The sequence below is a fragment of the Miniopterus natalensis genome, chromosome 18 (genome assembly GCF_054644295.1).
Source record: "Miniopterus natalensis isolate mMinNat1 chromosome 18, mMinNat1.hap1, whole genome shotgun sequence".
Taxonomy (NCBI): domain Eukaryota; kingdom Metazoa; phylum Chordata; class Mammalia; order Chiroptera; family Miniopteridae; genus Miniopterus; species Miniopterus natalensis.
The window spans coordinates 37,665,800-37,682,305 of record NC_142098.1 but is presented as its reverse complement, the minus strand read 5'-3'; the positions used below and the strand labels follow the sequence as shown (position 1 = coordinate 37,682,305).

Below are 16,506 nucleotides of genomic sequence, written 5' to 3'. Positions count from 1 at the left end.
TTCGTACTCATTTTACTATCTCTCAACCTGAAAACACGCAAGCCTAACTTGGACAACAAATGTTTACAACCGGAGCAAGCCTTCCCTAAACAGAAAGAGTGCTTCCCCTGCTGAAATCCAGACTGATCAAGTCCGTAGGTGATGTACTTCGATTGCCTAGAACACTGCTTTCTTTAGGCTTTAAATTAGACCATCATAGTGGAAGGCAGGGATCCCATCTCCTACAACTCTGAACACGCAATCTATGTATCATAAGCTGTTAATGAATTGGTTTCCCAATGGTCTAAGTATTACAGTAAAAAGACTTCCCTTAAGTGGTTCATTTCTGATCTATCAGTGAATAAAATTACATTTCGGAAAATGTTCTCTCTCCTCCTCTCCCAACACTTACTCTACAAATTCATGCTCTCCAAGATTGGCAAATGTGTATCCGTGGTAGCCAAAAACATCTCCTGTAAAGAACTTGATGCTATTTTTGTGACAGATCTGGTCAACTTTAACTATGACATCCCTGGAGCAGCAAGTCAGACATACCTGCAGAAAGAAAGAAATTGACTGCATGTGAGTTCTACAAACTGTGAACCACTGCCCTGATGTCTAAATAAATCTTAATGAACAGCCTTGCTGGGCATGTCGAAAGCCAGTTTCAAACTGGCACAACAGGTTCTTTGGATGCTATGGTTAGAAGACAAAAGAAAAGTTGCAGGTTTCAGTGTGTAGAAAATGTAAATCACAAAAGGGTAACTTTCTGAAACCCAAATGAAATCCATTTAGCTAGAAAGTAAAAGCCACTCAATGAATTTGTTTCCCCTCATCCATGAGCATATATAAACCCCACTTCCTGGTTTTCATGAAAAAAAAAAAGAGAGAGACACACACTAATAACTTAGTGTAAGTTACTTCTAAATGATTAAATATATTAAAATCCAAATAAGCTACAGAGAGAAGCAAAACCAGTTTTTAAAATTGACCCCTAGGTCATGTTTAAATACAAGGGCAATTTTACCTCTTCTTTTGATTGATGTGTTAAGATAAAAAAGATAAACAAGTCCTGTTAAGATTATTTTTCCAGTTCTCCAGGTGAAACTTTATCTGAATTTAAGGACAAAAGAAAAGGTTACAGACCAAGTGACCTTCCATTCAGACTTAGACAATGAACCGATGATTCACTCAGTAATTATCAATGCTGCTCTGAGGCCTCTAGGTTCTGTTCCAATAAGTTAAGATATTGGAAATGGCGAAATTTTACTGCATAAAACACCGACCGTCTTTTTGGGAAAAGCTTTGTGATTAGGGCCAAGAAGATAATTTCTAACGTGTACATTTTTCATCTGAACATAGAAAGTTGGAGAAGAAATTACAAGAGGATATTTTCATTTGATAGAAACTCTTTGCTCTTGTCTGGCAGGCTGAATATTGAAATAGCACTCACAGAAAAATATGTGCCTCTGGTGTCACTCAGAGGACATGGCCTCGCAAAGGAAAGTCAAATCTAAAAGGTGAGACAATCACAGCTGAACGTGCAATCAACTGACCAAATGGAAGCCTGCAGAGTCACAAGTGACTAAAACCAACTCAGAACCAGTCAAACATGGCCTGTGGGACAGTCACGCTTGTCCTGTGCACATGCGTTATACAAGTAAGTGGCCCACACTTCAGTTCTAACAAAGCATCGCTCTAATTGCTAGAAGGTCGAGAGCCACCTAGAATAAACTAAATGTTACTATGGATAAAGGAATGAAGAGAAGACTTTCATCCACATGGAAAATGTCCCAGTATCTGGAGTTACGAAACAGAATGCATTAAAAAAAGAAAAAAAGGACAAAATGCACAGACGATCCATCATTCCAAGCCCCTATTTGAACAGATGCGCATATGAAATATAGCAGTGTGAAAAACAAACTACCCAACCCAAATTCTAATCTCTCACATAATGGGCCTTTCATTTAAAAAACAAGTAGATCATCTGTGACTATTTCAGAGCTACCCAAGCTTCTTGCAGGGTACAAGGAACCATATCTGAAAGGTCACAGGATCTGAAACAGAATTTAACTTGTCCTTTCACCTCTGCATAGAATTGGCAGTGAAACCAAGTGAGGTTGGATATGCCTCATTTGGCTTACGACTATAGCAATTCTGTCTAGCTATCCATGGCAACATGGTCAAAGTGGCTGTGTGAAAGAGACAGACCAAGATCAGGTGTACTCTTTTTAAAGACAAAAAACAAGCTGTAGTTTGATATTTCTAACAACAACAAAAATGACTCTGCTACAGAAATTAATCACCAACTTAAATGTTTAGGAGAAAACATTTGCAATAAAATGTATCAAAGCTATGTGCAAAAATTCTGGAAGGAAGACAAAACCAAGGACGAAACCTGGTTTAGGGGAACATATGCCCAAAGAAGAAACCAACAGACAGCAACTCACAGCTACAGCAAACCCAACATACTGGATCCACCTACCAACACATTGAATCTACAAAGACAGTATATTAAACCTGAAGAACAGTACAGATTATAAACTTACTTGGGAAAAAGCTCAGAATTTGAGATTCTAATGTTCTAGTGTACCTAGAACACAATCAGTGCTTTAATTTGCTAATTCCCCCAGATCATACACTCTCTATGAAACTTACAGCATCGAACTGAGTGAAAAACGACTCGGGTTTCTTTTCTATATTCTCAGTGTCCACCTTCACATCCACCATGGGGTTGAGATTCTGGGCTCGCTCCAAAGAGGCTTCAGCCCTGTTTCGGCCAACAGACCCAGTGCGGATGAGGAACTGAGCTCCAGGGTCTTCTGGAGATACCTAGGAAGAATTTTTTTTTAAATACTTGAATTTAGGAAGAAAACATATGTCAAAGACAATGAAACTTTCCATTTTACAAGATAACTGAAACACCTACCATCTAATTGCATAATTGTTCCTGCAGGAATCTGCCTAATGCAGACTCCCTACACTCACTCTTTCCTTCTAAGGCTTTGAAATAGAGACATTTCTTTTACTGAACATTGATGGTTAAAGAGCGCCCCCTTGTGTTTATAAAGAAAATTCACTCTAAAGAAAAGTCCATGCTTTCTTCTACTTAAGTTTGTAACCAACAAAATGATATAATTATTGGTGATAACAATTTACCAAATACCTACCATGGGCCCAACTCTGAGCATTCAGCAAGAAACGTAAGTAGTTTAAAGGATGAAGTCCCTGCCTACAGTGGGTTAAAAATCAGACCAGGCAAAAATCAGACACAATTAAGAATGCTTGACATGAAATCTTAAATTCAAATAAAACTCGGAGAGAAGGAAAGATGAGTGGGGGCTGGTGCACAGAGATTATTTCACCCATAAGGCTGGATATACTGCAGAGAGCCTCGAAGACAGGTAACATAATCACCTGACAGTCCCCAGCAGGACAAGAGACTCCAAATTGTTCACAAAGCATTTCTCCCCACACCAAAAATCTAATTTAACCATTCATCTCTAGGTGTAACCTCGCTGCCTTCATCAAGACTGGGTTCACCAGCAGTAATCTCCCCTGCTGCCAAGTACTTACAGCACTACCTTACTACCTTTCCTCCAAGAAAATGAGCTGGTCCTTCTCCCATTCAAGGCCAACCCTCTAACAGGATCATTGACCCATCCCATCCTGCTTCTTCAGGGATCTCATTATATTCTGAGAAACTATATCACAGTGGTTAAAGGCAAGGCTCTGAAATAATTCAGGCAGTTTTCAAATCTTTGATTCAAATGTGACTCAACCACTTACTGTGTGACCTTGAGTGAGTATGAGGGAATCACATGTAAATTACAGATGTTAATAAAAATATTGCACTAATTATTCCATCCGTGCTAATTATTACTATCTGTGGTTTCATTTTTCCACACCAAGGGCCTCCAAGTTTAGGAACATCCTTCCATGAGTCTCATACTCTTACCCTTTCTACATTACAAATTCTTCCTCTAGGTGGGGTGTTCCTGCCTCTAGGGGGCACTGTGGTTGCGGCGATGTCAAAGCAGCAGGTACTTAAGACTGTCAAATAACCTGGCAGCTTGCTTGCAGGAATTTTCCTTCCGTAGGTTTTGAATTCAAGTAAAAAAAATCAATATTTGATTGTGATAGTAAATGAGCCAACCACTTTTCTTTTCATATTGCAGTAAAATTTTTTAAAAAGTAACAACTACAGCCCTGGCCAGGTGTCACAATGGTTGGAGCATCATCCCATGTACCAAAAGGTTGCAGGTCTGATTTCCGGTCAGGGCATATCATCCCCAGGTTGCAGGTTTGATCCCCCATCGGGGTGTGTACAGGAGGCAACCAATCAGTGTTTCCTTCTCATATCAATGCTTCTCTCTCTAAAATCAAGAAAATCATATCCTTGGGTGAAGGTTAAAAAAAAAAGTATTTGAAAAAAATTTTTTAAATAAAAATTTCATTAACATTTACTTCTGTCCATAGAGCCTATACCTCATACTGTGTGCTAGTTACATAGTGTGAGACAGGACCCCTGTTCATTGCCTAAAAGGAAAAAATGACACAAATTATAGGATGTGACAACACAATCTTTGAAGTATTTTACCTAAAAAGACATGATTCCTGGAATTTGCTTTGAAATACTGTCCAAAAAAAAAAAGGGTAAAAGACAAAATTTTTTAAAAGTCAACAAAATACTGGTATCTGTAGAAGCCAGGGAGATGACTTCTCTCTACTTTTATACATATTTGAACATTTCTATTAAAAAAAAACTAAAATTTCATTGAGGCATGAGAATATAGAGAAAGAAGCAGTTATTTCCACCTTGGAGAAAAGACAGGTCAGAGGAAAGCTACACTGGAGTTGGGTGCTACTATTATATCGTCAATTAAATCATTTTGTCATATAACTACTGTATTGGATGCTTTGCTTATTATGTACAGACAGTATGCTAAGCAGTCCACATATGTCCTCTCTGATCCAATGTTTTCCAAAGTAATGTCTGTGAACCACCTACCTCAAGATCTCCAAGGATAACTTTATTTTTTAAAATGTATCTATTCCTAGCCCAGCAGGCATAGCTCAGGGCATAGCTCAGCTGTTGAGCATCCATCTATGATCCAGAAGACAGGTTTGATTCCCTGGCATTCAGGGCACAGGCCTGGGTTGTGGCTTAATGCCCAGCAGGGGGCGTGCAGGAGGCAGTCAATCAATGACTCTCTCATCATTGATATTTCTATCCCTCCCTCTCCTTTCCTCTCTCTGAAATCAATAAAGGTATATTTAAAAAATAAAAATAGCCCGGCCGGGTGTGGCTCAGTGGTTGAACATCGACCTAGGATCCAGGCAATCAGGGTTTGATTGCCGGTCAGGGCACATGCCCGGGTTGCGGCCTGCAGCTGATCAATGACTCTCTCATCATTGATGTTTCTATCTCTCTCTCCCTCTCCTTTCTTCTCTCTGAAATCAATAAAGATATTTAAAAAAAAATAATAATAAAAATAATAAAATGTATCTATTCCTGAGCCTCATCTGACTTTTTTCTAAAGTAGAATCACTGGAGGGTGGAGGCTATATCATGACAAAGCCCCAAGGCAATTCTGCATTTTCAGTTATTCAGGTGATTATAGGCACAAATTGGAAAGGTACTCCTCTACCCCTCAGGGTCACCCTCCAAGAAAGAAGTTAACTCCATTTACAAATAAGCAAGCTCAGCAAGGAGATACAAGTCTCCACTGACTGTCCACCCACTGATGGTACTGAAATCAAACACAGTGCTAGCACTATCAGTCTCCAAAGGCTATAGTTCCATTAATGCCAGCACTCCTTCCACAGCCCTGAAGGGCAAGGAGGAACTCCCCAAACCTCCAACTGTTTATACCTAAGGGGAGAGACTGCTTTGGAGACAGATGAGGTGGCTGCACATCTCACCTGTTCGTGATCCAACATGGTCAGTCCTTTCACTCCTGCCAGGATGAGATTCTTGGCAATTTCAGCCCCGAGCCCTTTCATGCCGACAAGAAGCACCCGGGAGGCCCGCAGCCTGTAAGGCAGACATTGTTAACCCAATGACGAAGAGCAGTGGAAACTCATCGAATAACTGAAGAATAGGGCAATCATTTTAGTTTTCATTAACTGCACTGAAGCAGCACAGCCTCAAAACCAGGAAAGATATGCTCCAATCCATCCTGCAGAACACAACTCATTCACCAAATATGTGTTGAGCACCTATGCCAGGTACCTCTCTAAGGTGTGGAAATACATCAAACATAATCCCTGTCCTTCTGTAACTTACACTTTTTGAAGAAAGCAGATAAGTAAGAGTATACATGGTGGGGCAAAAGTAGGTTTAGAGTTGTTCATATGGGAAATTAGATAATAAGAGAATAAAATATGTTTCATGTACTCACACTGTAAACCTACTTTTGCCCCACCCCGTATATTACATCCAAAAGTGATGAAAATCAAGCATGATATGGATCAAGACTGACGGAGGATGCTATTTTAGTCAAACTCATCAAAAAGGCCTTTCTGAGGAGGTGCTGAGCACAAGTCAAAATGAAGTAAAAGATGAATATATAGACATTTGGGAGAAGAGCATTCCAGGTAGAGAAAACAGCAAGTGCAAAAGCCCTGAGGCAGGAGCACTTGGCATGTTTCAGGGAGAGCAAGAATAGCAGTGAGCAAAAGGGAGAATGGTAGGAAATGAGGCTCTAGACAGAACTAGGAGCTATATCATGCAGACTCTCACAGGCATTGTAGGGTTTCTGGATTTTATTCTAAGCCTCATGAGGGGAGAGGGGCCTGGAGGGGAAGAGTGTCACAGTTAAGGTGAGGGGGTGAAGGCTTGGACTTGTATGATAACAGAAGAGGTGGAAAGGGGTACTATTAGGTTATAACACAAGCAAAAACATGGCAGCATGAAAGAGGGTGTATCGAGGAAATGTTTGGATCATGCTCCCACATGAATATATTTTAAATTTCTGGAAGGAAGGAACCAGAGCTTTTATATATAATCTTTGAATTCACAATACACACTTCAAATTAAGTCAATGAATCCCACTCATGATTAGAGCTCCTAAGACTACCAATTTCACATTCAAACCGCCTTTACTGAGTCTAGTATGTGGGAGTGAGCCAGGCAAAGGCCTGCTGTGAGACTATTTCAAACGGGGTAAGCGTGAAGTCCCTCCACCACAAAGACTTTGGCATAGCTGAGGAACAGAAAGATTTGAGTAGGCAAGGAGAGACAAGCAGAAGCATGAAAGGTAATGGAGTTTATTTTTATTATTATTTTGTAAATATGTCTTTATTGATTTCAGAGAGAGGAAGGGAGAGGGAGAGAGTTGAAACAGCAATGATGAGAGTCATTGATCAGCTGCCCTCCTGCACGCCCCCTGCTAGGGATCGAGCCCGCAACCCGGGCATGTGCCCTGACTATGAATTGAACCGCAATCTCCTGGATCCTAGGTCAATGCTCATCCGCTGAGCCACGCCGCCTGGGCAGGCAATGGATTTTAAAAGCTTTGGATTTTATTCTGAGAGTACCAGAAAAATCACTGGAAGGCTTTAAGTAGGACCCCTAATTTTAGTTTGTTTGGCAGTTGTGTGGAGAGTTACATTATAGAGTCAAGAGTGGAACAGGGGAAACCAGTGAAGAAAATGTTGAAGTGATCTGAGATGATGGGTGTGGCTTGGACTAAAAAATGAAGGTAGGCGAGATAAAGTTTGAAGCAGAGCCAACAGGACTTCCCAATAGAATGGATGTGGGCATAAGGGACAGCGAAGAACAAAGAACTAGGTTTCTGGTCTGTGCAACAGGAAATAGTGAGGCCATTGATATTTGGCAGATTTGACCACTTTCTCCTAAAAATAGTCTCTTCTTCGCTTAACAGTATAGTACTTTTCATTTAAATCTACAATCCTGCTCCATCCAATTGCCCATTCATTATATGTACTAAATGTCTTGTCAGAATCCAAAATATAACAAGACTGCTCCCTACTGTGGTCTTCTTAGGCAAGTCTGCTCTTCCTACAGTCTTCCTCATCCTTCTGAAGTCCCCACTTAACACACTGATTACAGCTTTACATTTGCCTTATTTATCTCAAGCTATTTATTTCCTATGTAGTTTCCCTTCTTTTGTTGCTGGTGATTTATACTTGTCAAATAATTGTAGCTGTAATTTACTGAATGCTTTCTATGGCTAACACTATTCATGCATTATCTCATTTAGTTCTCCATAATCTTATAAAGTAGATTATATTATCTCCACTTGATAAATGAAAAAACTGAAGCACAGAGAAGTTAAGAAATGTATCCAAGGTTAAATAACTAAGATGTTCTCAAGCTGAGATTCAAACTCAATTACTCAACGCTATCAACGACTAGAATAAATTTGTTTTTATAGGAAACAACCAGTACACAGTACATGCTCAGTCACTTCAATGGCAAATATGTGCCTATGGAACCAACTGAACTTCTTCTGAACAGCCAGCAGTGTTTGAAAATAGGAAAGGTTTTATAGTCCCTTTTCCATTAAATCAAAATTTCAGAGTTGAAAGAGTCCTTAAAGATCCAGTCACACTCACCCCTCCTTTTCAGATGTGGAACCTAAGGCCAAGAAACTATGTGACTCACCCAAGGGCAAAGAGTTATTTAGCAGAGATGGGAATTGAAACTAGGTCTTTTGACTTCCTAGGTCTTTGCAATGTACAATCATTTCATTCACTCAACAAATATCTAAATGTCTGCATACTTGCAAGCACTGGAAATTAAAAACCCACATCATAATTACTGGACATTTATAAGCTGCTTGACCTAATGAAGTTTATAATCTATTTCCCTCTTTCCAGTCACCCTCCCTTCCTCTCTCTTAGATATGGGGATAAATTACTGTTGAGTGGGAGAATTAGACATGCCTTTGCTATGAAAGGCAGAGCAAAAAGTGCTGACACACACATTGTGAGAATATACACAGCTGCCAGCTTCTCCACTCACCTTTATGTTAATTTGATTGAAAGAATGAGCCCTTGTGGTGGAAAATGAACTGTCATGGAAATAGCAGTGAATCTGAAGTTAGGGACTATGATTCCAATCCTACTTCTGTTTACTTGGTGTGTGACGTCGGGAGAGTTGGCTCCCTTCTTTGAACCTCACTCATAAAATGGGCTATGCACCACAACAGGAGATGTAAACTCATGTGCTTACAGAGGCCAGGCAACTGTATCAGCAAGTGAAGCTCAATGTTGAACAGGATGGCAGAGTAGAGAATCCATGCTCTGTGTAAAAGAGGCGGCCTGTACTTAGCTCTAACCGATGGGGGCAGGGTATCTGACTTTTCTATTTTTCAAAAGACAGAAATCAGAAACTCTATGTGAAACTCTATGAAATCTCCAGATTGGAGAGCCACATTTCCCCTCCAATTTCTCATTACTAAAAAATTTCAAACATACAGAAAAGTAGAAAGAATAGTGACATTTTGCCTCATTGGCTTTTACCTGTTAGGTGCACCATGACAATTCACGCCTTTAAAATGCATCTCTGAAAAAGGACATTCTCCTTCTTAAACATAATATTATCACATCTAGAAAACAATTCCCAAATAGCATCTAATAGGACTGAATATTCTAATTTCCCGTTTTCTGAAAAATGTTTTATTCTCGAAGTTTTCTTTTCTTTTTTTTTTAATATATCTTTATTGATTTCAGAGAGAGGAAGGGAGAGGGAGAGAAAGAGAGAGATAGAAACATCAGTGATGAGAGAGTCATTGATCAGCTGCCTCCTGCACGCCCCCGACTGGGGATCAAGCCAGCACCCGGGCATGTGCCCTGACCGGGAATCGAACCCCGGTCGCCTGGATCCTAGGTCAACGCTCAACCACTGAGCCACGCCCAGCAGGGCTCGAAGTTTTCTTTTTGAACCAGGATCCAGTACAGGTTGACACCTTACATTTGGCTCCACCTTTTTACTCTTAATCTACGACAGTCCCTTCACTTGTTTTCCCCATGACATTGACTTCTGGAATAGAATCAGTGAAATTGTCTTGTAAAATATTCCACCTCTAGACATCATTTAAGTCAATGGTGTCCTTTAATTTGTTCCTCTGTTCTCTAAAAGCACGATTAGAGTAAAAGATACTGAGCAGAAAAACTTCAAAGATGATGCACTGCTCTTATGTTTCCACATCGGAAGGTACACTATTAATAATCACCTTCAAATAAGTTTTTTATTTCTCTTTTGGTCTTATGGGTTGTAAGTTATTAAATATTTTTTAATGCATCGATTTATTCTTTCTGATGCTCAAATTGACCCAAATTTGGCCAATTCTAGATTTTTACATGCTGGCAACTAATTTTTTAAAATGTAATCCATATGTGAGAAACACTGCCCAGTTTTTAACCTGTAGACTGTGTAAGTTCCCTGGGAAGGCCCTTTTTGATATTATTACTCTCCCTTCCAGTTCTCTACAAGCTTGGTCCAACATCAGTCAGTGGCAAAAACGGAGCCAGAATGCAGTCTGCCAGCTCCCAGGCCTCCTTCCATTTCACAAAAGAGTCCCTGTCCCCAGAGTTTTCCTATCCCACCTGGAGTTCCCTTAGAGGCAAGACAATCTCTTTGTGGAGCATCTTTCCTCTCTATACAAGGGAGGAAATCACTGCCCTCGCTGTGACACTCAGTTGAAAAATGGACACACCGCGGGGCTGAGCGTGGCTCAGCAGTTAAGCATCGACCTACAATCCAGGAGACCGTGGTTTGATTCCCAGACGGGGTATATGCCCGGGTTTCTGGCTTGGTCCTGTCGGGGGCGTGCTCCCTCTCCCTTCCTCTCTCTGAAATCAATAAAGATATATTAAAAAAAAAAAAAAGGACAGGAGAGCATGTTAATAAAGTCTGTAAGATTATCTACAACTATTTTCCAAATTATAAATAACCCCTTCCTTCCTTCCTTCCCAGGACCTTCAGCCAATCCTTTTCAGGTTCTTCACAGAATCCAGTACATCTCTACTCCCTCAGAATAACTCTCACCTCCCAAAAATTCCATATCCTTCAAACAGCAGTCCCTAAAATCAATCAACCCCACCTATGTATTCAGGCTGTCTCAGTCATCCCTGAGTTCTGCCTCTCATAACCCACACATTGACTCCTTCAGCAAATCCTGCCCCCTCTACCCTCAAAATATATCCAGAATATATATTTGACCCCTTCTCTAGAGTTCCAAGCCCCATTACTTATACCTCAAGTGGCTTATTGTAGTAAATATTGCAGTAGTCTCCTAACTGGAGCCCTTATTTCCACTTCTGCCCACTTCAACCTATTCTCCACACAGCAAGAGAGGTCGTTTTAAAACACAAATCAGATCATGTTACTGCTATTCAAAACTCTTCAACAGGTTTCCCAGCACACTCAGAATAAAAAATTAAAAAGCTACTCAACTCATTTGGTTCCAGTCATCCTGTTTAAAATTAAACAGGATGCATGCCAAGCATGTACTCCAGGATTTTACACTTGCTGTTCTCTGTGGCAGGAAGGTTCTTCCAGAGAGTTTTTCCTTTTATACAGGTCTGAGGCACAATGTTACCTCTTCAGAGGCCTTCCTTGGCCACCCGATCAAAACAGCTCTCCACTTCACCATCCTTCATCGATTCTCTTATCCTGCTTTATTTTCCTCCCTTGCACCTGCATTACCTAACATTAGATTATTTATGTTTGTCGCCAATAGTAGAATTTAAGTTCCACGTGTGCAAGGAGTTTGAGCTCAGGGATATATGCTCTATGCCTAGAACAGTGATTGTGGGAGGTGCTCAATAAATATTTGATCAAATCAATCAGCTCTTTCAAAGACCTCATCTCCTCTGGTAACTATTCCTCAATATCCCAGGTATGCCCAACCTCAGTGTCCTGTCCTCTGGACACGTCCCCCTACCTAGACAAAAGCAATCTCTTCAGGTGCCTCCAGCCCCCCAGCCTCTCAGAGCCTCTCAAGACTCCCATTAAAACAACTTGACCCCAAACTCCTCAAAAACCCTCATTCTTTCAGATTGACCCACCCCTTAGAAGCCACAAGAAGTGAGGTGCATGCTAGGTTCGCGAGCGTCCCCAGTGTCCAGCACAGAACAGGTCCCCACTACCTAGTAATGAATGAACTACGCCCCCCCTTTCATCTTTTCCAGGCGTTTCCGGCCCCTCCTATTTCCTAAGCCTCCATCCCCGACCTACACCCCACCATCGCTCCTTGCAGGCTTCCGAGTCCCTAAATTTCAATCCTCCTATGCCCTTAGGACTCCCCCACCCCCTCCCAGAGGCCTCCAATCACTCAGAAGGGCCCTCTCATCCCCTGCGATGTCCTCGCTTCCCATACCTTCCAGAAACATCCCAAATCAACCCTTCCCGTCCTCTCAGGCCCGCTACCATCCCTGGGTACAGAATTCCCGCCGCCTCTCTTCAAATTAGACCCTCCCGCTCCCTGAGGGCCGCGAAAGCCTCAGGCCAGACGCCCCCTCCAGACCCTCAGCCCCACAAGCTGCACCAGCCCTGACCGTTTCTGGGCCTCCAATCCCCAGAGACGGATCTGCCGGTCATACTGCGCCGCCTCCTCCTCGCTGATGCCGCCGCCAGCCTCCTCCTTCTCCACCATGGCGCCGGCTCTGGCTGCCCGGGCTCGAGTTCTGCTCTCGCCAACCGCCGCCGGCCGCGCGTCCCAGCCGCGTCTGCGCCTGCGCTGGAGGCCGCGCCTGCGCAGTAGCCCCGCCGCGGCCGGGCTCGCCCCCGCGGCCCGGGACCACGTCGACGCCCCCGCCCCCAGCTTGAAAAGCGGGCCCGCGACTGCCAGTCACGTGATGGAGGCTCCAGCCCACCCAGGCCAAAAAGTAGCCGGCCCTGTGGCCCCCAGGAGGGAAGGAGGCACTTATGAAACTATTCATTAAGCAAATATTTATGAAGCGCCTGCTGCACAGCCGGCTTTGGGGGTGCTGAGGAACTGAGAGGCGAATAAAAGTCCTGCCCTCATGGCGCTTACCTTATGTTGAGGAGGGCGCAAAGGAAAAGAAATAGAAACCGGGCAGTGCTAAATGCTTTGGAGAACAATAAAGCAGGGTATGGGACTACAGGGTGACAGGAATGGCCAGGGAAGGTCTCTCAGAAAAGGAGACATTGAGCAGAGAGCTGAAGAAACTGAAGAAACAAGCTGTGTCAATAGCTGGGAGGTGGCGCGTTTCCCCGACGTGGGAACAGCAGGTGCAAAGGCCCTGAAGCTGAAGAGTGCATGCATAGCTGAACTGTGGAGAGGGCGTGGTGGCTGGAGCAGAATGAGAGGGTGGCAAGTGGTAAGAGATTAAATCCTAGATGAAGGAGCTGAGGGATCATGTAGGGCCTTGTAGGCTGGAATAGCTAATATGTCTTTTCCTTAGGCAAGGTGCCTTTTTATTATTAATTCAATAAATACTTATTGAGTATTTCTTCTGTGCTAAGGGATAGAGCAATGAAAAAGAAAGAAAATAGCTGCCGTCTCATTGAGTTTAAATAGGCTTTACATGGATTATAAAATTAGGTATGTCTTTAATATTTCCATTTCATAGCTAAGGAGTCAAAGGTCCGGCAAAGTTAAGTATTAGCCTGAACAAAGTCTTATATCTTAGAAATAGTGAAGCTAGGATTTAAATTTAGGCTGTGTGGCCCACATGATTCATCAGGAGGTCATGCTGTTGGTGGTATATTAAGCTTCTACTATGTGATCTGATCTTGCCTGGTGAAGTACATACTCTGTGTATCTCAAAGGTAGGTATTTCATCCCCTTTTACAGATTACAACTCTGGGACTCAGAAAAGGTAGCAATTCATCCAGGTCACAATATAATTTTAAAAATGTTTGGCCAATGCATACTGTATTGGTTATTGATATGCTACAAATTATGTAAAAATTGAGGGACTTAAAAATGCAATAAACATTTATTATCTCATAGTTTCTGTGGATCAGGAATTCAGAAGCAGTTTGGTTGGGACTTCTAGTTCAAAGCCTCTCATGAGGGTGCAGTCAGATGTAAACTTTGGCTGAAGTCATCTGATGGCATGGGGTAGAAAAGCTCCTTCCAAGGTGACTCACTCATATGGCTGGCAAGTTGACATTGGCTGATGGCTGGGGACCTCAGTTCCTCAGGCCAATTTCTGGGTCCAGGCCTTAAAAAATGGGCAGGCTTCCCTGAAAAAGGTCATGTGAACCAGCAATTCCATTTTTATTTTTAAAAATATATTCTTATTGATTTCAGCGAGAAGAAGGGAGAGGGAGAGAGAGGTAGAAACATCAGTGATGAGAGAGTCATTGATCGGCTGCCTCCTGCATGCCCCTGACCGGGAATCAAACCACAGTCTCCTGGATCATAGATCAATGCTCAACCACTGAACCATGCCTGCTGGGCGAGCAATTCCATTTTAGATATACACCCAGAGAAATTGAAAACAGGGACTCCAACAGATACTTGTAGGCCAATCTGCATGGCAGCATTATTCACAACAGCCAGAGGTAGAATAACCCAATCCGCTCATCAACTGATGGATAAACAAAATGTGATATCTCCAGACAATGGAATATTATCCAGCCATAAAAAAGAATGAAGCACTGACACATGCTACAGCATGGACGAACCTTGAAAACATGGTGGGTCAAAGAACCCAGACACAAAAGGTGACAAAAAAAGAAATAGGTAGTGATGATGGTTGCATAACATTGTGAATGTGCTTAATGTCACTGAGTTGTACACTTAAAAATGGTTAAAATAGTGGATTTTATGTTATTTATATATTTGATACTACATTTTTTTAAATTTTAAAAGATTTTTTGATTTTTAGACAGAGGAAGGGAGAGAGACAGAAACGTCGGTCAGCTGCCTCCTGCACCCCCCCTACTGGGGATCAAGCCTGAAACGGGGAATTAACCAGTAACCTTTCTGGTGCACGGGACCACCCCCAACCTGCCAGGTCTCATCAAGTTCTTTTGATCGCTGTGGCTGAATGCATTTTGCAAAAATGGCTACGTCAATATGTCCCGTCCTACATGCTCTTGTAACATCCCTTTGACACTGCTCCCGTTGAGGGGGTGGGTGAATCTACGTTCATTTCCTTCCCTTGAAATTGGACTGGCTTCGGTGGTGACTGTTTGAGCAAAAGAATATGGCAGAAGGGACACTGCTTAACGTCCAAGCTAAGTCAGGAAAGGAGAGGCTGCTTCCACCTTGTTCATGGGAACACTTGAGTTTGAGCCCTGACAAAGCAGATAAGCAGTCCCACTACCCTAAGGCTGCATGTTGAACGGCAGCCTGATCGGCCCATGAGGAGAAACCACGTAGAGAAATCCTGAAATTACCCTAAGATGTCTGCCCAGCCCCTCGCTCTCCAGACTTTCACTATTCCGGTTCCAGCCACGTGGCCTGCGACATCATAAGATGTCCCAGTCCAGAACCAGCCAGTGAAGCCTTCCTGGAATTCCTGACCCACAGACACTATGAAAGATAACAAAATGAGGAGGTCAAGTACATGTTGATGGAAGGAGATTAGACTTCAGGTGGTAAGCACACTACAGAGCACGCAGATGTCATCTGATAAAGTTGTACACCTGAAATTTATATAATGTTATTAACCAATGCTTCTCCAATAATTTACTAACATTTTTAAAAGAGAAGAAAAAGAAATGGAATGACTGTTGCTGCTTTAAGCCACTAAATTTCGGGGCATTTTTTTTAATGTAGTAAAATATGCATACTATAAAATATGCCATCTCTAAATGTACGGTTCAGTAGTGTTAAGTATATTTATTGTCTGGCTGGTGTGGCTCAGCGGTTGAGCATCAACCTAGGATCTGGGAGATGGCGGTTTGATTCTTGGTCAGGGTACATGCCCAGGTTTCGGGCGGGCTCCATCCCCAGCAGGGGAGTGCAGGAGGCAGCCAATCAATGACTCTCTCATCAATGAATTTTCTATCTCTCTCCCTTCCTCTCGCTGAAATCAATAAAGACGTATTTAAAGTGTATTTATTTATATGGTTGTGAGACCAATCTCTCGAACTTTTTGATCTTGCAGAACTGAAACTCTATACCCATTAAACAACTAAACAACTCCCCATTTCACCCTCTACCCAGCGCGGGAAACCACCATTCTACTTTTGTTTCCATGGATTTCACTATTCTAGATACCTCATACTAGTGAAATCATACAGTATTTGTCTTTTTGTGACTGTTTTATTTCACTTAGTATAATGTCCACAAGGTTCATTCGTGTCTAGCATGTGTCAGAATTTCCTTTGTTTTTAAGGCTGAATGTATTCCATTGTAAGTATAAACCACATTTGGTTTATCTGTTCATCCATCAATAGGCATTTCGGTTGTTTCTAGCTTTTGAGCATCATCAATATGCTGTTATGAACTCGGGTGTATTAGTATCCCTTTGAGACCCTGTATTCAATTCTCTTGGGTATGTGTCCATGGGGCAGTTCATTTTTCAGCAATAGCTAATCAGAACAGCTGCCAAAAGTGAGACTTTGTAACT

At 42.2% G+C, this 16,506-nt stretch overlaps 1 protein-coding gene across 1 annotated transcript in view; it reads right to left on the bottom strand.

Moving 5' to 3' along the window:
* SAE1 (SUMO1 activating enzyme subunit 1) overlaps positions 1-12,623 on the bottom strand; it is a 45,514-nt gene extending 32,891 nt beyond the window's left edge. The window contains exons 1-4 of the mRNA XM_016216730.2: positions 12,511-12,623; positions 5,905-6,016; positions 2,638-2,811; positions 392-534 (exon numbers count right to left, since the gene is read on the bottom strand). Coding sequence (XP_016072216.1) covers positions 392-534; positions 2,638-2,811; positions 5,905-6,016; positions 12,511-12,608 — 527 coding nt within the window. The 5' untranslated portion in view covers positions 12,609-12,623. The remainder of the gene's footprint in view (positions 1-391; positions 535-2,637; positions 2,812-5,904; positions 6,017-12,510) is intronic.
* Positions 12,624-16,506: the final 3,883 nt, after the last annotated feature.